This window comes from Carettochelys insculpta, chromosome 3, assembly GCF_033958435.1.
Source record: "Carettochelys insculpta isolate YL-2023 chromosome 3, ASM3395843v1, whole genome shotgun sequence".
NCBI lineage: Eukaryota > Metazoa > Chordata > Testudines > Carettochelyidae > Carettochelys > Carettochelys insculpta.
The window spans coordinates 174,475,063-174,494,261 of NC_134139.1; the positions used below are offsets into that span (position 1 = coordinate 174,475,063).

Below are 19,199 nucleotides of genomic sequence, written 5' to 3' on the forward strand. Positions count from 1 at the left end.
CATTTTCCTACTTGTTTGCATGTTATCCTGATTATACATGTACACCACCTCAAAGAAGTTTGGGAAGCATCAATTAGTTAATGCTTATAAAGTGCTTAACTGTTAAAATGTAATATTGTTCCACTGCAGAACTTTCCCAGCAGTAATTCTGGCTTCTTTTTAAATGAGGCAGTCAGGCATAGAGGCATAGAACAAAGAGGAAGCTAAAAACAGAAAACCCTTTCGTGCTGTCACTCCACCTAATTAGAAACAGTATTGACTTGGTGAGGCAGACTGATATACAATTTCAGTGATGCACATCTGCAAAGCTTAATGTAAAATCTCTTAAAAAGCCACCAGTGCCAAAACTAAATGATCAGGGACTGACTGTCTCAGAGGATTTGTAGTGATATACATAGAGCCTTTCATCTGTTGACTCAAATCCATTGTGTCAGGAATGATCAAGGTTTCCTCTAAACCAGTGGTTCTTAACCTGGGGTGCACGCACCCCCTAGGGGTGCGTGATGCCCTTTTCAGGGGGTGTGAGACATGCCAAATTTTTTTAGAAGGTAAATCATCGAAAACACAAATTAAGCACAGGAACATAAGTACAGCTAATTTATTTAATCAAACCTATGTATGAATTCAGTTAGCTGCTAACTGTTAGCGTGTCGGTTACAGTTTACTTCCACAGCAAAACTCCGCGACATCTCTGGGTAGTACTTGCGTATATTTGTATGCCTACTGTACTATTATTTGTGCTGAGTAATAACAAAACTATTTTGCATATATTTAATATACATTTAAAAGTGCATAGGCCCCCCATCTCCATTTTTGATAAGGGGTGCGAGAACATATATTGAGACCCAAAGGGATACAGGCTGCAGTAAAGGTTAAGAACCACTGCTCTAAACTGAGCATGTCCCTAAAGCTCAGCTCATGTACAGAGCTGAATGCTGCTCACCAGCAACACTTAAATATGCCATAGTTCCTCTACTCATCTGACACTGATATCTGTGACCACAGTGGAGCAAAGCATGTCATAATGGAACCCAACACAGCCAGATGGGGTTTGACTGCCTTAGAAGGATGTCCTAGAAGATCTCCTATCCCTGTTATGTATTGGGAGCATATACCTGGAGAATGCCTGTAGTAGATGTTGAGAGGTTGTGGGGAACAGAGGACCTTGGACCCTAGGAAGTGGGGGAATTTGGATACCCTGGGAATGGATGGATTTCTAGGAAGGATAGAAAAAAGATAACAAGGGAGACCTAATAATGCACAGAGACAGCACAGCATGCCTGATGGGACAAGTGAGATGACCAAAGAGAAGGTGATGAGAGAGAGAGAGAGAGAGAGGCACAGAGAAGTATTTGTATGTGAAAAGAAACCTTCAAGAGAAGGGAAGAGAACCCAAAGAAAGGAATGAGGGAGAGAGGCTACTGAAGAAGAAAATGGAAAATAGAGAAGGAAGGAAATTTGGAATGGAAATAAGACTGGAAAAAGAAGGGAATAAGCAATAAAAGAGTCACATAGATTTACTCATTCATGTACTTACATCTTAGGAGACTTAAATGTGACTGGGAAGAAGAAAGATCGTTAATCTAGGACTTCACATGGCACAATGCTGCATGCTTTACAAATTTAAAAGTATATGAGTTATTAGAAAAGCATAACACAGAATTAAGACCAACTACATTCAAATCTCTCCTAAAATGCTACTACTACTACCAGGCCCAGAAAAAGTGAGTTTATTGTGGAGAAGAATTAATGTATATAAAAACATTCCAAAATCTATCTGAGCTATTCTAAGCTTTGGATTTATCAATTTGTCCTGTCTTTTGTCTTTGAGCCTGTAAACTTTTCAGATCAGGGACTGTATTAATATTCTCGGTGGAATGTCCCACACATGAATAACTCAAATGAAACACATAAAACATAATGACCATAATCTTTCTTCCTGTTCATTTACTCAGATAATTGTTCCACCCACATATGGGATATTGTGGTGATGACAAAAAGGTATCACCAGCAAATGGGTTCTTAATAGCCTAAGTGTTTATTATTATTACTTTCATTTATGCTAGAACCTAGAGACCCTAGCAGAAATCAGGATCTTATTGTGCTAGCTACTGAACAGATGTATAGTGAGACACAGCCCCTGCCTCAAATTGCTTACAAGGAAGAGACAAACGGGGTGAGGGAGGCAATATTACTACTGTCACCTTACAGATGGTGCAACAAGTGGAAACTGAATCAGACATTCTAAGTCATAAATTAGTATCAGAGGGGTAGCTGAGTTAGTCCATATCTGCAAAAACAACAAATCCTGTGGCACCTTATAGACTAACATTTTGGAGCATAAGCTTTTGTGGGCAAAGACCTGTTTTGTCAGATTCATGAGAAGGGGGTTCCAAACCAGTAAGACCAGGCTTTCTCTCTTTGCTGGTTTCAGTCTGCATCACAAAACCCACAAGCACCTTAGGTGCTGACTGGCATATCAGCCACTCTGAACAGAGGGACAGCATATGAATGGGCCTAGAAATTGATGTATTCTCACCCTTAGAAACAATCTTTCCTGGTTGAGGTCACTGTGAGGAAACCTACTGTTGCTCTTGCTGTATCTGTTCTGGATTAATTGAGGGAGGATTTCCACCACTAAGATGGTCCGTTCTACAATTTGCATGAGTGCCATATCTTAGCTAATGAAGAGAGAAATACAGGAACTGCTAAATTAAATCAGACCAGTGGTCCATGTAGTTGTCATCTATTTGCCCCAGGCCCCAAAATGGCCTCCTTAAGGAGTGAGCTCACAAGCCTGGGTTTAGCAGGCCAATGCTCAAACCACTGAGCTATCCCTCACCCCCCAAAAATTCATAATTGGAGATACACATCTCCTAGAACTGGAAGGGACCTTTGGCGGTCATCTAGTCCAGTCCCCTACCCTCTTGGCAGAACCAAGCACCATCTCATGGAGCTGGAAGGGACCCAACAAAGGCTAATAATCAGGTATTTCAAAAGAAGGTGCAAGAACAGTGCAGCAGGGAGTTGTGGGGCAACTTAGACTGGGAAAACTTCCTCTACCTCCCAATAAGGCATACAGTATCAGCTTACTGCAACATCAAATTATGGAAAAATTGCAGGCAAGCACAATGTCCAGAAGCAGGAGCAATCTACATAGGGGACCCTGATCCATGGCTTTTGCTCTGGAGTGACTTGTGAAACAACAAGCTGTAGTATCCTGCACTGAGCCTCCATGGAGGCTAGAGGGAAAATACTGCCAAGATTTGTTTGGCAAGTAAGGAGCCTGTAATCAGCTTGGGGATGCAGAGGGGGCAGACTTAGTAATATGGATCCTGTTGTCTGCACAATGCTAAAAAAACCAGAAATTGTTTAATATGCTAAAGACCATTAAATATTACAGTATCATGAGTGTTTCTGTGAGTTGTCAGCATCAGATCTACTGATGGCAAAGGGGGCAACTGCCCCAGGACCCACTAATTCAAAAGGGCACAGGAGTCCTGGCTGCTGCTTGCTACAGTAGTGGCTGGAACCCTGGGCCCTTTTAAAAATGCTGCCATAGTATTGCAGGCTGAGGGGGGCATACCGGTCTGGGTGGCACGGAAGGCTGGCTGTCCTAGACTTCTTTCTTCTGAGCCATCCCTTTTCCATGGAGCTGACCTCTTCACACCTTACCTGAGGGCTGGCAAGGCTGTCAGCTCCCCTGGTCAGCACCATTTTCTCATGGAGATCAGGGGCCTCCCCTCAGCTTTGACCACCTGAAGGCAGCACGGGTAGATGGCCAGGAGCCGGAAGACATGAGTTGATGCTGCTATCCTGAGGAGACACATTTAGCCTTGGGCTTGTGAATGTGGTGCTATGATAAGGAGGGGAGGCTGGTGGAAACTGCTGCTTTCAGGTACTTGAAACTCCATTTTGCTCTGAGCAATCTTTCTTCTTTATGCATCTTTCTTCCTTAGGGTGGCTATGGTTTGTGTCAGAGAACTCCTGTGACTACACGTGGGCCAGAAGAAACATGTTGGCTACCCTGCTTTAGATACAGGACACAAAATTATTGGGACACTTATCAATATTCGCATTTCTGAGTCCACAGAGTATGATTGTATCAGCTTTGTATTTTAATTTCAAAATGGCAGTGCATCTCACTGTAATCATTGGCATTCTTTTCTTATGTAGTTGTGGTTTTCTTCTCTTTCACAGAAGCTTTTGTTTTCTTAACTGGGCTTTGTGAGATTGCTTATTGAGATTCTTATTTATTTAATAAACACAGATATTTGAAAGTATGAAAAATAAGTAGCCAGGGTACAGAGCAAAGCACTCATGCACAAATATCTGATTAATGAAAACAAGATAGCATATATTTATGAACTCCGCTATTTAAATATTAAGATTATATATTTTGTGCTCTGACCTATGTGAGCATGAATTTAATACATAGTTCAAACTAGAGAAATTAAAAGATGCAGCAAATTACCAGGAATGAAGATGAACATATTTCCTCCTGTAGGTCTAAATCTATCATTATTTGGAACACACTTATGCATACTTAATAATCCTTAATATGTGCATCAAATTAAACATATGTTTACATGCTTTGCTGAAGAGGGGAGGCTATAAATATGTGATCATGTGCTTTACTGAACTGGGATGTAACACAGTTAAGCAGCCAGGATGATCTAAGTTTGGTGGTGGTGATGTGTTACTACTAATCCTGCAGTATTTACTTATGTGATTAATCTAATTGGCTTCAGATGAATAAGAACCACAGCATCTGGCTTTTAATTAGGCTGCGTCTCCACTTTTGATTACTTCAGAATAAATTATATTGTTTAAGGGTGTGCATAATCTGTGCCCCCGAGTGATATAAGTTATACCCACCGAAGCCCAGGGGCAAACAGGAGTATGTCAATAGCAAACTTTTCCTACTGACATAGCTACCCCATTTTTCAGAGGTAGCTTTCCTCTGTTGGCTTAGGGCATCTTCACCAGCAGTGGTACAGCGGCTCAGCTGGGCTGTGGTAAATGAAGTAGTGTAGACATAGTCTTAAGAGCAGGCCTGCCAACTGGGGAGGAGGCAAAAGGGGCAGTTCCCCCATTGCAATTCAAAGAGGCCCAGAGCTCCATTTGCAGCCACCACTGCTTTGGTAATAGTGGTGGCTGGAGCTCCAGGCCCCTTTGAATTGCAACAGTAGTGCTGCTGTGCCTGGCTGTGAAGGAGCCAGAGGGGTCCAGTGCTGTGGTCAGATGGTGCTGAGGGCTGAATGCCCTGGTCCCTGCCCCTTCTGCCCTTGGCTACAGCCCTTCTGGGGCATGGAGCTGGGCTCTCTTCCCATTTTGCCCTTATGCCCACGGCAGCTGTCAGTGCTGCTGCTTAAGAGTCTGCCCTGTGCCCTGACTGTAGGTATCCATGTGACTGGTTCTTCTGCAAAAAATGAAGGCTTTCAAACAAAGCCAAAAATTTCCATTTTTTTTTAATGCACGTACATATGTCTTTTTTCCCCATAGCAAATGAAAATTAAGTTCGTCCAGTCCTTTATGACTGATGGCAATTCAGACTGGGATGCCTACAGGAAGCGATGGATTAACATGCTTTCTTCTTCTTCTTCTTGCCTTTTCAATTACCAGGGGAGGCTGGCGAAAAAGGGGAGAAAGGTGCTCCAGGGCGGCCTGGGAGAGTTGGACCTTCAGGAGAAAAAGGTATCTTGGCTGAGGAAAATGAATTAAGAAAGTTATTCTTGATCAAAAGCTTTTCTGGTGGATGGTGAGAACCCTCTGTCTTTTCTGTGACTAAAGCTTCCTTAATTATTTCTTTCTGCCCTGCACAGCCCATCTGGGGACTGTGGCTATTGCTCACCTGGTCAAAGAGACTCATTTTAGGACCCATTAATGCTGCCTCTTGATTTCCCTGGGGCTCTCTGTTGAGACTCCCATTTCTTTATGTAGCTTCTCTGTTATACTTATTACTGCCTGGGTGATACTTTCTGCACATTACTAGTGGCTTACTGAAAAAACAAGTTCAAACCCTGGTTTTCAGACCCTGTCCTCTACTTCTGTTTGCACGCACACATGTGTGCACATGCACTTTTGGCGTATTAATACCAGTGTGAAAATTTGTGCAGACAAAAACCATTTTGTATGATCTTAGGTGGGTTGCACACTTCTTATGTCACAGCGTAGCTCTGTGTAAAATGAGTATAAGTACTTGCGGCAAAGGTCATTTAAACTAAGCCTTCGAGGGACTTGGTGATTTTATAAATCTATCATTGAACTAAATGGAATTCAGAATTTCCATCCAATGGGAATTTCTGACATTTCAGTGTTTGATTTTTCTCCTTGAAATGACATTTTTGATCAAAATTAAATGTTTTGACATCCCTAAAATTAAAATGTTTCATTTAAGTTCACTGAACTGACCTGAAATGCTTCTTTTTAAATATCACTGTTAAGTGGCATTTCCATCTGGTGATGTATCTTGGCAATCACATGCCTCATTAGGGCCACTGTAATCAGGGGGCCTGATGTACCCACTCTCGCTGGGCCAATATTCCTGACTGAACTACATCTCCTACAATGCACCAAAAGTCATGTGACTGCCATGATGCCCCATGCAGCTCAGCATCGACCTCCAAGTGCATGGACAAAAATACTATATCTGCCCCCCTGCCCCCCCAATGAATCTGAATTCTTCTTCTCCCACCCATCACTGAGCTCCATTGTGATGGACACCATCAATTCCTGCAGCCAACAACACCAGTCAAGTGCCAGTCCCTAAGACAGAGACTGGAAGTACCTAGATCTTATTGGTAGGAAGGCTTATTTCTCAGCCATGCTTCAAGTCTGTTTCAGCAACTACCAGGCCCTCACAGCAAAATACAATTATATAAACTATTCAAAACTGAATAAATTTGTGTAGATACTGGCATTATATTGTGACCAACTTAAGGCTAATATTTAGGAGGGCCAATTAGTGGCAAAGGCACTGGTGCAATCTGCACCCCTTCATGTGTCCAGCACAGTGGATAGTGTGATGCAATGGGCATCATGGCTCTGTCAGGCTTCCAGAAGGATGTACAGCCTTCTCTTGAGGACCTCCCTATTGAGGGCACACAGCTCTTTGTGGCAAAGACTGATACCTCCAGTTACACCCTGAAAGACTCTAAGATCACTCTTCAGTTGCTGGACATTTAAGCTGTGTCTACACGTGCACGCTACTTCGAAGTAGCGGCACTAACTTCGAAATACCGCCCGTCGCGGCTACACGCGTCGGGCGCTATTTCGAAGTTAACTTCGACGTTAGGCGGCGAGACGTCGAAGTCGCTAACCTCATGAGGGGATCGGAATAGCGCCCTACTTCGACGTTCAACGTCGAAGTAGGGACCGTGTAGACGATCCGCGTCCCGCAACGTCGAAATTGCCGGGTCCTCCATGGCAGCCATCAGCTGGGGGGTTGAGAGATGCTCTCTCTCCAGCCCCTGCGGGGCTCTATGGTCACCGTGGGCAGCAGCCCTTAGCCCAGGGCTTCTGGCTGCTGCTGCGGCAGCTGGGGATCCATGCTGCAGGCACAGGGTCTGCAACCAGTTGTCAGCTCTGTGTATCTTGTGTTGTTTAGTGCAAGTGTGTCTGGGAGGGGCCCTTTAAGGGAGCGGCTTGCTGTTGAGTCCGCCCTGTGACCCTGTCTGCAGCTGTGCCTAGCACCCTTATTTCGATGTGTGCTACTTTGGCGTGTAGACATACCCTCGCAGCGCCTATTTCGATGTGGTGCCGCGCAACGTCGAAGTTGAACGTCGACGTTGCCAGCCCTGGAGGACGTGTAGATGTTATTCATCGAAATAGCGTATTTCGATGTTGCTACATCGAAATAAGCTATTTCGATGTTGGCTTCACGTGTAGACGTAGCCTTGCATACCAGGACAAAAAAAGACTGTTTAGTCCCCAGTCCCAGCATACGCCACACACATCTCAATACCAACCTTGACACCCCTCTGAGCCACAAAGAAAGAAAGTTTGTACTTATGAAATTTTCCTATCTGGACCACAGTCATCTTTGTCCCAGTCCTCTGTGTCCAAACACTAGTTTTAATAGGTGCTGCTCGACCACTTCCAACTGATGTATCTGATCAATGCTTTAAAATCATTTAGCGAGCGATTGGCAATATTCTGGGAATGCGTAACGTCAGACTGATGAGTCCTTGAGATCATTCAGACTGGTTCACCCTCCATTTTGCTCCCTATCCAAGCCCCTCCGCACCCATGAAATCAGCACACATACTGCTCGGGAATAACCTACAGTGGAATACCCAAAGAGATGCTATTCAAAGAAGTTATGAACCTTCTTCAATAATGATATTTTTTGAGATGTATGCCCCTATGACTGCTCTACAGCTCACCCTCCTCCCCTTTACTTCAGCGTTATTGTATATGGCTCAGCGATAGTGAAGGAACTGAAGGACATTAGCCCACCTGCGCTGTGTAGACTTGTGGCAGAGTATGAGTAGGGACAATGAACCTGCAGCTCTAATGAACATCACTACTGAAGCTCTCCAATCAGCAGCACAGGACACAAGCCCACCTATGGTTGCACACCCATTGGGGGACACATCTCAAAAACCATCAGTATTACAAAAGGAGACTAAATTTTTCATCTTCTGACATCTAGAAAAGACCTAAAAGGTCATTCCAGATTTGATACAGAGAAGTCCTTCAGCTCATGCTTAAATTTAACCATGTAAGTAGTCCCATTGGTGTCAATACGACTAGTCCTGCTTATGAAGTTAAGCACATGCTTCAGTGCTTTTTCAGCCTCCCAGAGGGGAATTGTGACTGGAACATCAGCCCCAGCAACAGTAGGTGAGCTGCCTGTGGATTCTCTTCCAAAGATAAATAGATGTAGTTTATTTAGTGAACTCTTGTGCCTGCTGTCATTTTTCCAAGGATTTTGTCTGTTAAAATGCCTGTTCCTGGTTAATAAAGAAAAATACCTAATATATGTGGTAAAATTGTGAGAATTGGTAATATTGAAATACGTGACCCACGGTTATTTTTTCCAGTATTATCCCAGTTAACTTTGTATCTAGTGCTGTGAGCTGATCATCACCTGGAGGATATTTACTTATTTCATACTACAGAAATGCTAAAACAGCTCATCCAGCCACATGATCTAAACTATTAATTGCTACACTATCTATAGAACTCAACCTGTTACTGGGGCAGTAAACTTTTTGGTTCAGTCTTTAACTTCTTTGTGGTCCTGGTCTTGCGGCATCATGGACCATGGATGTGTTAAAGCACCATTTCCATTAATTATTAAGGTGTAGTGTAATTTTAAGCACATTTTTACTGAGGCTTATATTTAGTTATTCTTTTGTGATGAACAGACAGTAAGTAAAAGAAAGAATCTTTCAAATCATGGCTCCCCAAAAAGGGAAGATTAACAGTCAAAATCTATATAGTAGTTAACATTGTTAATGTTTATTGTATTCTGGTGCTATTTGAATAAATGGTGGCTGATTTGAGAGTGCATTTAATTCCTTTGTAGTTTTTGCAGTATCTTCTATTTATACTATCATTTTGTGAATTTCAGCATTTCTGTAATTTCTTTTGTGACCTTGATATGTTTTATTTGTTTGATAAATAATTCTAAGATACTGTAACTACTATCTTTGATATTATGAATGTTTAAAAATCAATGATAAATAAATAAAATATATAAGAAATGCTATTCTTAAATTTCTGGCCTGGAAGGTATTACTGGAAAGCTTGTGATAAAATCTCTAGTGTTGTGTTATTTGCAGCCAATTTTGCAGAGTTCAGATAAACAATCAGACATGTGGACATTAATCTAAAATGAACAAAAATGCTAAGTTGTGTGGTGTTTCCATGTCACTAGATATTCTTTAAAAAAAAATCATGTTACTGTCCGCATTGCTTTTGGTTATTCTGCAAGTAGATTATCACCTGTACAGTACCAGCATTTTATAAATTACTGGGTAAGATTTAGATTAAATGCAGGCCACTAGAACAATTGTAATCAGTAACCCAAAGTAGTTTAGATCACTATATAGTATAAGCAAGAGGAAAATACTTTGTATATAAGGTTCAGTGAATGATGAGTAAATGATGTGAGCCAACTTCTCTGTTTAAATTACTATAAATGGACTTCTACTGTAGATATGAAAACATTGCCTGAGCATCTGAGGGAGGACTTAACCTTAAACTGTGGTCCCAGGATGAATAATGTAGGTCAGTGGAGTAACCTTCCACTGGAGTTTGAATCCTAATGAAAGTTACAGCTGAAAATGCATTAAGTAACCTCATCCAAGTGTCCATTTCTTACAATTATGAAATGGTTGTATGCCTCAACACAATTAACATTCTCTCCTCAGAAGATGGATTTTTTTGTGGTGGGGAGTGGTGGTGTCAGGAGTGATCTAAATGATTTGAAGGAGCTATGAACCTGTGTTCTAAGCCCACATTTCCAGGAGCACAAACTCCTTGTTAACAATATAAATTAACAAATATACCAAAGCAAGCATCCCAGATCGATACAAATGCCCTCTCTAAACAGCCCAAGGTAGACTTTCTAAAGCATTTAAACTAAGAAAGGGGGAGAAGTGGGCAAGAGGTACGGCAGTAATGTTGGAAAGCACCATCAAGCTAAAAATAAAAGTGGCCCAGCAAAGCATTTTAATTTACCTAGTGCCTTAAATAAATGTTTGAAAATATACAGAATATATCTGACCTTTCTGCTATTACACTGCATGGCACATGTTAGTCATTAGGCGTATGAATAATCTCATTTAAATTCACTGGATTGGGCTTCAAGTGTTCAGCAACATGCGAGATCAAGGTTTAAGAGGGATAATAATATCTCAATAGATATTTTAATATTACCAGCTTCTCACTAAAATGAAATCTCCTTTATTTCTGATTCAATAGTCACATGACTTTACTGCTTCCTTAAGGGTGTTCATGGTAGATTCCTGTACAAAAGTCTTGGTGAACAATGTCATGTGTACACACACACATATTTGAGAAGCAAAGACTTATAAAGTATATCAGAATCCGTAAGCTTGCCAAACAGGCAGTAAGGGCCAGTATGGCTACAGTTACACTAGTGAGTTTTGCTGACAAAACACCAGTTTTGTCAACAAAATGGATGGAATGTCTACACAAAAAAAGTGTTATGTTGACAGTTTGTCAGCACTTTCATGGGCAGCATTCTGCCTCTCAGCCAAGAGGTATAACTCTACTGCTGACAGATTCTGTTGCCAAAAAAGCTGTGTTTTGCTCAGTGGTTCCTTCTTTCGATAACCAGGGCTCCCAGAAAAGTTGCCAGCTCAGTCCGCTGTGCTTCTGGGTTCCTGTTTTGTCAGGAGAGGAGCTGGACAGAGCCCTTCCAATTAGCTTTTGTGTACGGCCACCATCTGTTGACAGCAGTTTTGTCAGGAAATCTCTTCTGACAGTGACTTCTGTCAACAGAGCACTGTAGAGTAACTGCAGCCTTGGTGCCTAAGGTGTTAAAAGACCAGTCAAGGAATACAGAGTCACAGGGATGTTCCAACAATTAGTATTGTGGGGGTGCTGACAGCCATTGAACCAAAACGTGAACATTTTCTATGATGGAAACCCTATCAAGTCTAGGGTAGGTAGTTGCATAGAAGACAAATTCTTTGCATTAGTCCTCACTGCAGATGACATTGGGGGGATACCTGCAGCACAACTAGCCTTTCTAGATGGCACATTTGAAGTAGTGTCCCACATTGATGTCACTGGAAAAGTTTCAGCACTAACTTATAAATTGAACTGTAGTAAGTCACCAAAACCAGATGATGATCGCCCAAGAGAACTGAAAGAATTCAAATATGACATTGCCACCTTGAGTGTGTAACATTGCTGAACACAAGCCTTGATAGCTAATATAATGATGATTTTTACAGTGCCTGCAAATTGGTAGAAACAAGCAAAGGACAGAATTATCAGACAGATAAATATGATATGTTGGGCAAGAGTAAACACTGCTTTTGTGAAGGTAAATCCTGCTTCAACAATCTGTTAGATGTAGCCAACAAGTATGTGGATAAGGGTAAATGATTACAGTGTCCCATGGCAATGAGTGATACAGGTTAATTGTGTGTTTGTATGTACTTTCTCTTGTTTGTATTAAGCCTGCAGCTTATTAATTTCATAGGGTGGTTTTTGTATTGTGGGAAAGGATAAATAACACATCTATTATAAGAAGAGCCAGTGGATGAATACAGACAGAGGAATACAAGCAAATGAGATGTTATAGGGCAGAATCACAGGCAGGTTGTTTTGTTTTGTTTTGTTTTGTTTTATTTGTTTTTTGCAAAGGAGAGCTGTAAAGAGAAATTTTTAGCATTGTAGATTTTTATGGAGCGTTCTTCCCAAGCATAAGAAGTGGCATGGGAGAAAATGTGTAGGCGATGGGGGTTGGCATCACAGAACAGTTAGAGGTAGGAATTTGCCTTTTTTGATACATAGAGATTATGAGGAGGGTAGGGAGAGGCTGCTAAATGCTTTTAAAATTAATACCAGTAGCTTATGATTGATGTGATAGAGAAGAGGGAGTCAGTGGAGCAATACGAAGAGATGTGAGAGGTTAGGAAAATGATCTTTGCAGTAGTGTTTGGGGTGGATAAGACTGCACTTGTTAAAGCCAGAAAGAAAGATGTTGCAGTAATCAATATATGAGTTAATGAGAGCCTGGATGAGAGTCTTAGCTGTGCAGATGGATAGGAAAGGCAATATCTTATAGATACTATACCAAAAGAATCTGCAAGATTAATTATCGCCTGAATGTGAGGATTTAGATAGAAATCTGAGCTGACAATAACATCCAGGTTATTCACCTGAATGACAGACAGGATAGTTTACATAACTACCAGTCAATGAACTCCCATAAAAGATAGATCTGGTTTTCAATTTCATATGTTCAGACAATATAAGAGAAGACCATTGGATCATCCAGTCTGACACAGGTCATTATATCTCACCCAGTTACCCTGTATTGATCTTAATAATTTGTATTGCTAAGGCCTAATTTTTATTTGGCTAAATCATTTTTTCCAGAAAGACATCTATCTAATCCTGTTAGGAAGAAATCAGAGATGGAGAATCCACTGCTTCCCTGGTAGTTTGTTCCAGTGGTTAATTGGTTTTGTGATTAAAAAAATGTGCTGTTTTCTAGTCTGACTTTGTTTGGTTTCAGCTTCCAGTCATTGGTTCTTGTTATGCCCTTTTCCACTATATTAAAGAGTCCTTTAGTACTGGGCATTTCCTTTCAGTGGAGGGTGATCAAGTCACCTCTGTCATTGATAAGCTAGACAGATTGAACTCTTTGTCTCTTGTCTCAAAGCATTTTCTGCACCATCTGCATTTTTCAATATCCTTGTTAAAATGTGGACAGAAAATTGGATACAGTATTCCAATACCAGTCTCATCAATGTCATACACAGAGGTAAAAATCACCTTCTGACTCCTGCTTCACTACTCTGCCATGTATACATCTCAAGATCACATTTGTCTTTTTGTCCCACAGTATCAAACTGAGAGCTTGTGTTGGGTTGCTTGTCCACTGTGACCTGTAAATCTTTTTCAGTCACTGCCTTCCAGGACACAGTCCCCCTTTCTGTTGTGATGGCCTACATTCCTTGTTCCTAGGTGTATAACTTTATGCATTTGGGTGTATTAAAATGCATTTTTTGAATGGGCTCAGTAGTTCACCTCTAGAATTTTCTACCTTCTCTTGCTCCTTGAAAGGATCTCCAAGAAGATCAGTTAGACTTTTGTCTTCTATGTCTGTGCAGTTCCACATAAGACTGAGTCACTTATTCCAAAGTGTATTGCCACCAGGGGACACTTGCAGATGATTTCTTGCTTATGTTGAAACTTATAGCTATATCTCCTTTGTTCACTCCAGGGAGACATATTTGGATTGCATACCCTACCAATGTTCCATTTTTCCCAACTTCCTCATGTCTGTGGTCTGCTATAATGGACTCCACAGATGGTCCTCAAAATATAGGCTTGGTCTACACTAGACCTTACAGTTGACTGCAGATATGCAATTCTAGCTATGGCAATTGTGTAGCTAGACTTGAAGTATCTGCAGCTGACTGCAAGGTCTACCCTCATGGAGGGTGTTCGATGGGGGCATCTCTCCTATTGACCTCCCTTATTTCTCATGAGAGCAGAAATCTGCTGCGGGCCCCAGAGAAATCGATTTCACATGTCTTTACCAGACACATGAAATCGAACTCTGGGAGAGGGACATTTTAACCTGGTAATTGTAGACAATACCCATAGTTTCAGAATCTATCATGAAGAGGAATCTCTCTTGACACCGATTACTCACAGGAAGAAATCACACCCAGAGAGGCTGTCTGATGGGTAAATGAAATGGTTATCCCACCAAAAGAGTAAATGGCAGAGAAAAGAAGATGTAAAGCAAGTTTGAAGCCCTTGAATGACACTCCAGTTTGCTACCAGCCACTGAGTGTTTCTGTGAGGATGGAGTGGGAGGGAAGCTGTGGAAGAAAATCAAATCCAACCAGTTCTTTTAATGAGCACAGGGTAATTACTGTATGTGTTTCCTGGATTTGAGATAATGAATTATTATTTTTGGGTAGAATGCATAAGCTTCATTTTACTGGTCATTATTGCTGAATAGTCTGTTTTGCTTACATAAAAGAATGTGAAATTACAAGAAGCATATTAGTTGTGTTTATATATCATGTTATATTTATGGGCTGAAGACATGTCTGTTTTATTTCAGATCCAGCTGTTTGAAATAAATTATTCAGGACTCTTAGGACTGGGGTTTCAAACCTCTGACACATATTTTATTACAACTTCCCATAACCAATTCATATGAGCGCGAGCAAGGCCACTTTCTGAGAAGCTTAATAAGGTCATAATAGGCTAATGCTTTTTGACACATTTGGAGTTCCTTGGAAATACATCCCCACCATGCTGTTTGCATTCATCACGTTCCAGCAAAAATAACTGTATCTGGTTAACACAGCACCATAAACTGATGCATTAACATTTTCTAGAAATCTTGAATCTACCATGTGAACCGAGGCTATCATCCAGATAGTACTTTTGCACATGATTGTATGGATTACTTCTGTTTTTCTATGGGGATCTCATGCATTTAGGAGGAAAATATCTCTGGTTTCATGTACAGTTTCCTAATTTCACAATGACTGTGTACATATCATTCTTTTTAGAACTTTCGGTGCTTTTTTCATAATCATTTGGTGTATAGGTTCTAAATTAAAGTTGTCTAAAAGTACCATAAATAGGACAAAACAAACGTTGTTATACTCCCCTCACTTTATGAAAATTGGCTTACGAATATGAATATGCATAACTCAAAGATGCTTTATGCAAAGCAGATCATGTAACACAAATTTTATAGTTACAATCTGCTGGATCTGCACAGCCTATTTTTGTGCATGTATAATTTTTGTATGTGAAGTTAGATATATGAATTGTGAATCTGTTTATAGTTCTAAATGTGTTAATTAGGGCCATGACTGGTGCTTCAGAGACTTAATGACTCCATGATCAGACTGATGACCCGTGAATAGCCTTGTTTGTCCTGTTAGCTCAAATAGTGGTTGGTCCTAGAAAGACAAATGATGATGCCACCCAGTACTGGACTCCATCTTGGACCTAGTAAATTTCTGTAGGGATTGGGGATGCAAAGCAAAGGATTCCCACCATGTGAGAAAGTCTATTTAAGCAATGGGAAGTAAATTCTGCTCACATATCTACACCAGTGACATCATCACAGGACATAACATCAGCCAAACCATCAGGGGCTCCTTTAGCTGCGCATCTACTAATATAATATATGCCATCATGTGCCAGCAATGCCCCACTTCAGTTTACATTGGCCAAACTGGACAGTCTCTACGTAAAAGAATAAATGGACATAAATCAGACATCAGGAACGGTAATGTACAGAAGCCCTTGGGGGAACACCTCAATCTCCCTGGACACTCACTAGCAGATTTAAAGGTGGCTGTCCTGAAACAAAGAAATTTCAGAAATCAAATGGAGAGAGAAATATCTGAGCTTCAATTTATTTGCAAATTGGACTCCATTAACCAAGGATTAAACAGAGAGTAGGAGTGGCTCACAACTTACAAAAACAGCTTCTCTGCCCTGGGTGTTAAGATCTCCACATTAGACTCTGACAATGGCTCCTATCCCCCTGTCTGATCTGACTTATTTTTCCCTCTTTTGATACCTACTATTGATAATGGGCCATTTCCACCTTGCTGCATAGAGCTTGTCAGCTCTGGCCCTCCCTGTTTTCTGGGACCCCATTCTTTAAATACCCCTCTGAAACCACCACCCCCACTCATGCATCTGATGAAGCGGATCTTTGCCCACGAAAGCTTATTCTCCAAAATATCTGTTAGTCTATAAGGTGCCACAAGATTTCTTGTTGTTCTCGAAGCTACAGACTAACACAGCTACCTCTCTGATACTTGGCAGCCAACGTATGTCTCTGTGGTATGCAGCAAAGAATTCCTCAAATTGACAGTATGTTGGGCCAGATCCTGGGTGGATATAAACTGTTATATTTCCACTGACTTCAACTAAATTATGACAATTTACATAAACTGAGGATCTGGCCAGTTGTATATTGTAATATTTCCTTTAATTTTTCTCATTAAAGAATGATTCTTTCATTGTGAGATGAGGCATAAAATATACTGCACTGTTTAAAAGAAGACTGGATTACCTTTGAAAAGAAGACTACACAGGATTTTTAGTGGAAACAGTTATAGACCAAGCCGTTTCAGGAAAAGTCCTGCCAGATTATCCCTGCTATAGTCCCCTTATGCCAGATTCATAGAGCAAAGGGGACTGAAAGCTCATAGAGCTCCTTAGCTGGTGTATAGCTGTCACAGCCAGCAGTAATGCCATCCACTGGGCAATCCCTACGGCAGAGAGCTTCCTGCCATGAGATGAGGGGCAGGGCTAGAATGCACTGTGCTCTAGTGTGTCTGGCTGGGATTTCTGTGGAGAGCACAGCCAGCTGGCGTATACACAGCCATAGGATCAGTGTTGTCCTTTCAGCCCCTAGGCCCACTGTGCCCGAGGAAGGGATGTGTAGAAAACAAACAAAAAAAGGGGTCAAAGTCAAATGAAGAAAGTGAATCAAAACTTTCTATTACATATCTGGGTACACATAATGGAAAGCCAGGACAAAGAGTGAAACAGTGAAAGGAAAAGAGGGTAAATTACAGCATCTCTGGCAATTTATGTCAATTTTTGTAATGCACATATTTATGCTTAATTAATTAAAAATTGCTGAGGAAGATGATTTTCAAGTGGCTCATTTACCACAACTCCACTTTAAAGTACTGCATGGTATCTTCGTTAAAATTAATAACACTTCAAATTCCTGCTGTGAATTACTTAAACTCTGTGTGTGTCTGCGGAAAGGGCAAATGTAAGGCTTCCTTTACTTCTCATTGTGATACTATTGAGATGTTTAAAGTATAGAAAAAATAATAAATATACAACTGCCAGGCACTGAATTTACATAATGCAAAGATTAAATTCTGCCCTCAAGTTATGTTGCTCCTACTTCATTAGATGAGGGGTTCTCAACTTTTCTAGTCTACTCAAACAGTTTCAGGAGACTGCTTTGTTCTGTGTACCCCAAGTTTCACCTCACTTAAAATTTATGTGTTTACAAAATCAGACATAAAAATACAAAAGTGTCATAGCACACTATCATGGAAAAATGGCTTATTTTCTCATTTTTACCAATTAATTATAAAATAAATCAATTGAACTTACATTTCTGTGCATAGTACTGGTTGCACCTCCCTGGTTTGTCACTCTTGGCACTTCAGTGGTCCCAAACAAGGGATTTTGCCAGACTGAGGGAGGTTGATCCCCACCCCCATCCCCCAGGTGGATCTCGCTTCCACAGGTGTCTTCCTAGCCTCAGCCCTCCAGCCCCACCATCCTGCCGGGGAACACCTGCACTCTGGCCTCACTCCTCCACCCTTCCCAGCTGGTTGTCCTCATTCCCTGGCTGTCTGGTCCAGGAACATCCCTGGTTTTTCCAGATGACGGATGTTGCTTGATTAGAGAGTTCTGGTTTTAGGAGGTGCAACCTGTATATACTGAAGTATAAAAAAGTTGGTGTCTTTATGACATTTTAGTTTGTATTGACCTCATTAGTGCTTTTTATGTAGCCTTTTGTAAAACTAGGTATATATCTAGGTGAGTTGACCTCTGCATACTTCGAGAGGTCTATGCACCCATGGTTGAACCTGCATTAGATGAATTTATGCGTTACTCTGGAAAACTTTTAAATCTCTTAAATTCCAGAATGGAATTGCAGCCTTTTGCTGCAATCTGCCCTTATTTTCAAGTACATTGGCATGACAAACTATCTGAGTGGCAAGTCTCAGACGTGTTAGTCTCTATTTACAAAAACAACCATGAGTCCTGTATCACCTTAAAGGCTAAGATTTATCTGGGCATAAGCTTTCATGAATCTCGATGCATCTCCACATATCTGACAAAATGGTTTTACCCACAAAATTTTGTGCCCAGATAAAGCTGTTAGTCTTTAAAGTGCCACAGGACTCCTTGTTATCTGAATGCAGTCATACAAGTTTTTTTTTTTTTGTCAAATTCTTTTCTCATTTACATCTGGAAAATACCAATGAAGTCAGCTGCACTGAGAAGATTAAACGTGCTTCTGTGTTATTTATGTAACATGTTATGTAATGGGTGAGGAAAGAGCTGGACTCTGCAATTAAACAAATCTTGGTGATTAGTTATTATAATGTCAATGCTACTACATTTTGCTGTTTGCCATAAAAAATGATACTGATGTGCTGCTGAGGGTATGAAGAAAGCAGACAATATTTTTAATTTGTGTCTTTGATCTTTTTGTTATGTTTAGGAGAAATGGGAGAGAAAGGACAGAAGGGCAGTATGGGTCGACATGGAAAAATTGGTCCCATTGGTTCAAAAGGTACATTTGAGTCAATCTTTTTTTCCTACCCTGATGTTTCAACTGAATAATCAATGGCCATATGTCTTGGAAATGAGTCAAATTCTTAATTAAAATTACTCAGATTAACTCAGGGTTTACCACAATAGATGCCAAGTTCTACAGCTAAATCACATTC

The 19,199-nt window shown here is 40.9% G+C and overlaps 1 protein-coding gene across 3 annotated transcripts in view; it reads left to right on the forward strand.

The window, feature by feature from the left end:
- The window catches only part of COLEC11 (collectin subfamily member 11), a 43,140-nt gene that overhangs the window by 15,186 nt on the left and 8,755 nt on the right, over positions 1 to 19,199 (forward strand). For all 3 annotated transcript variants that reach the window (XM_074991227.1, XM_074991226.1, XM_074991228.1), the window contains 2 exons: positions 5,626 to 5,697; positions 18,971 to 19,042. In XM_074991227.1, the coding sequence (XP_074847328.1) occupies positions 5,626 to 5,697; positions 18,971 to 19,042 (144 nt within the window). The remainder of the gene's footprint in view (positions 1 to 5,625; positions 5,698 to 18,970; positions 19,043 to 19,199) is intronic.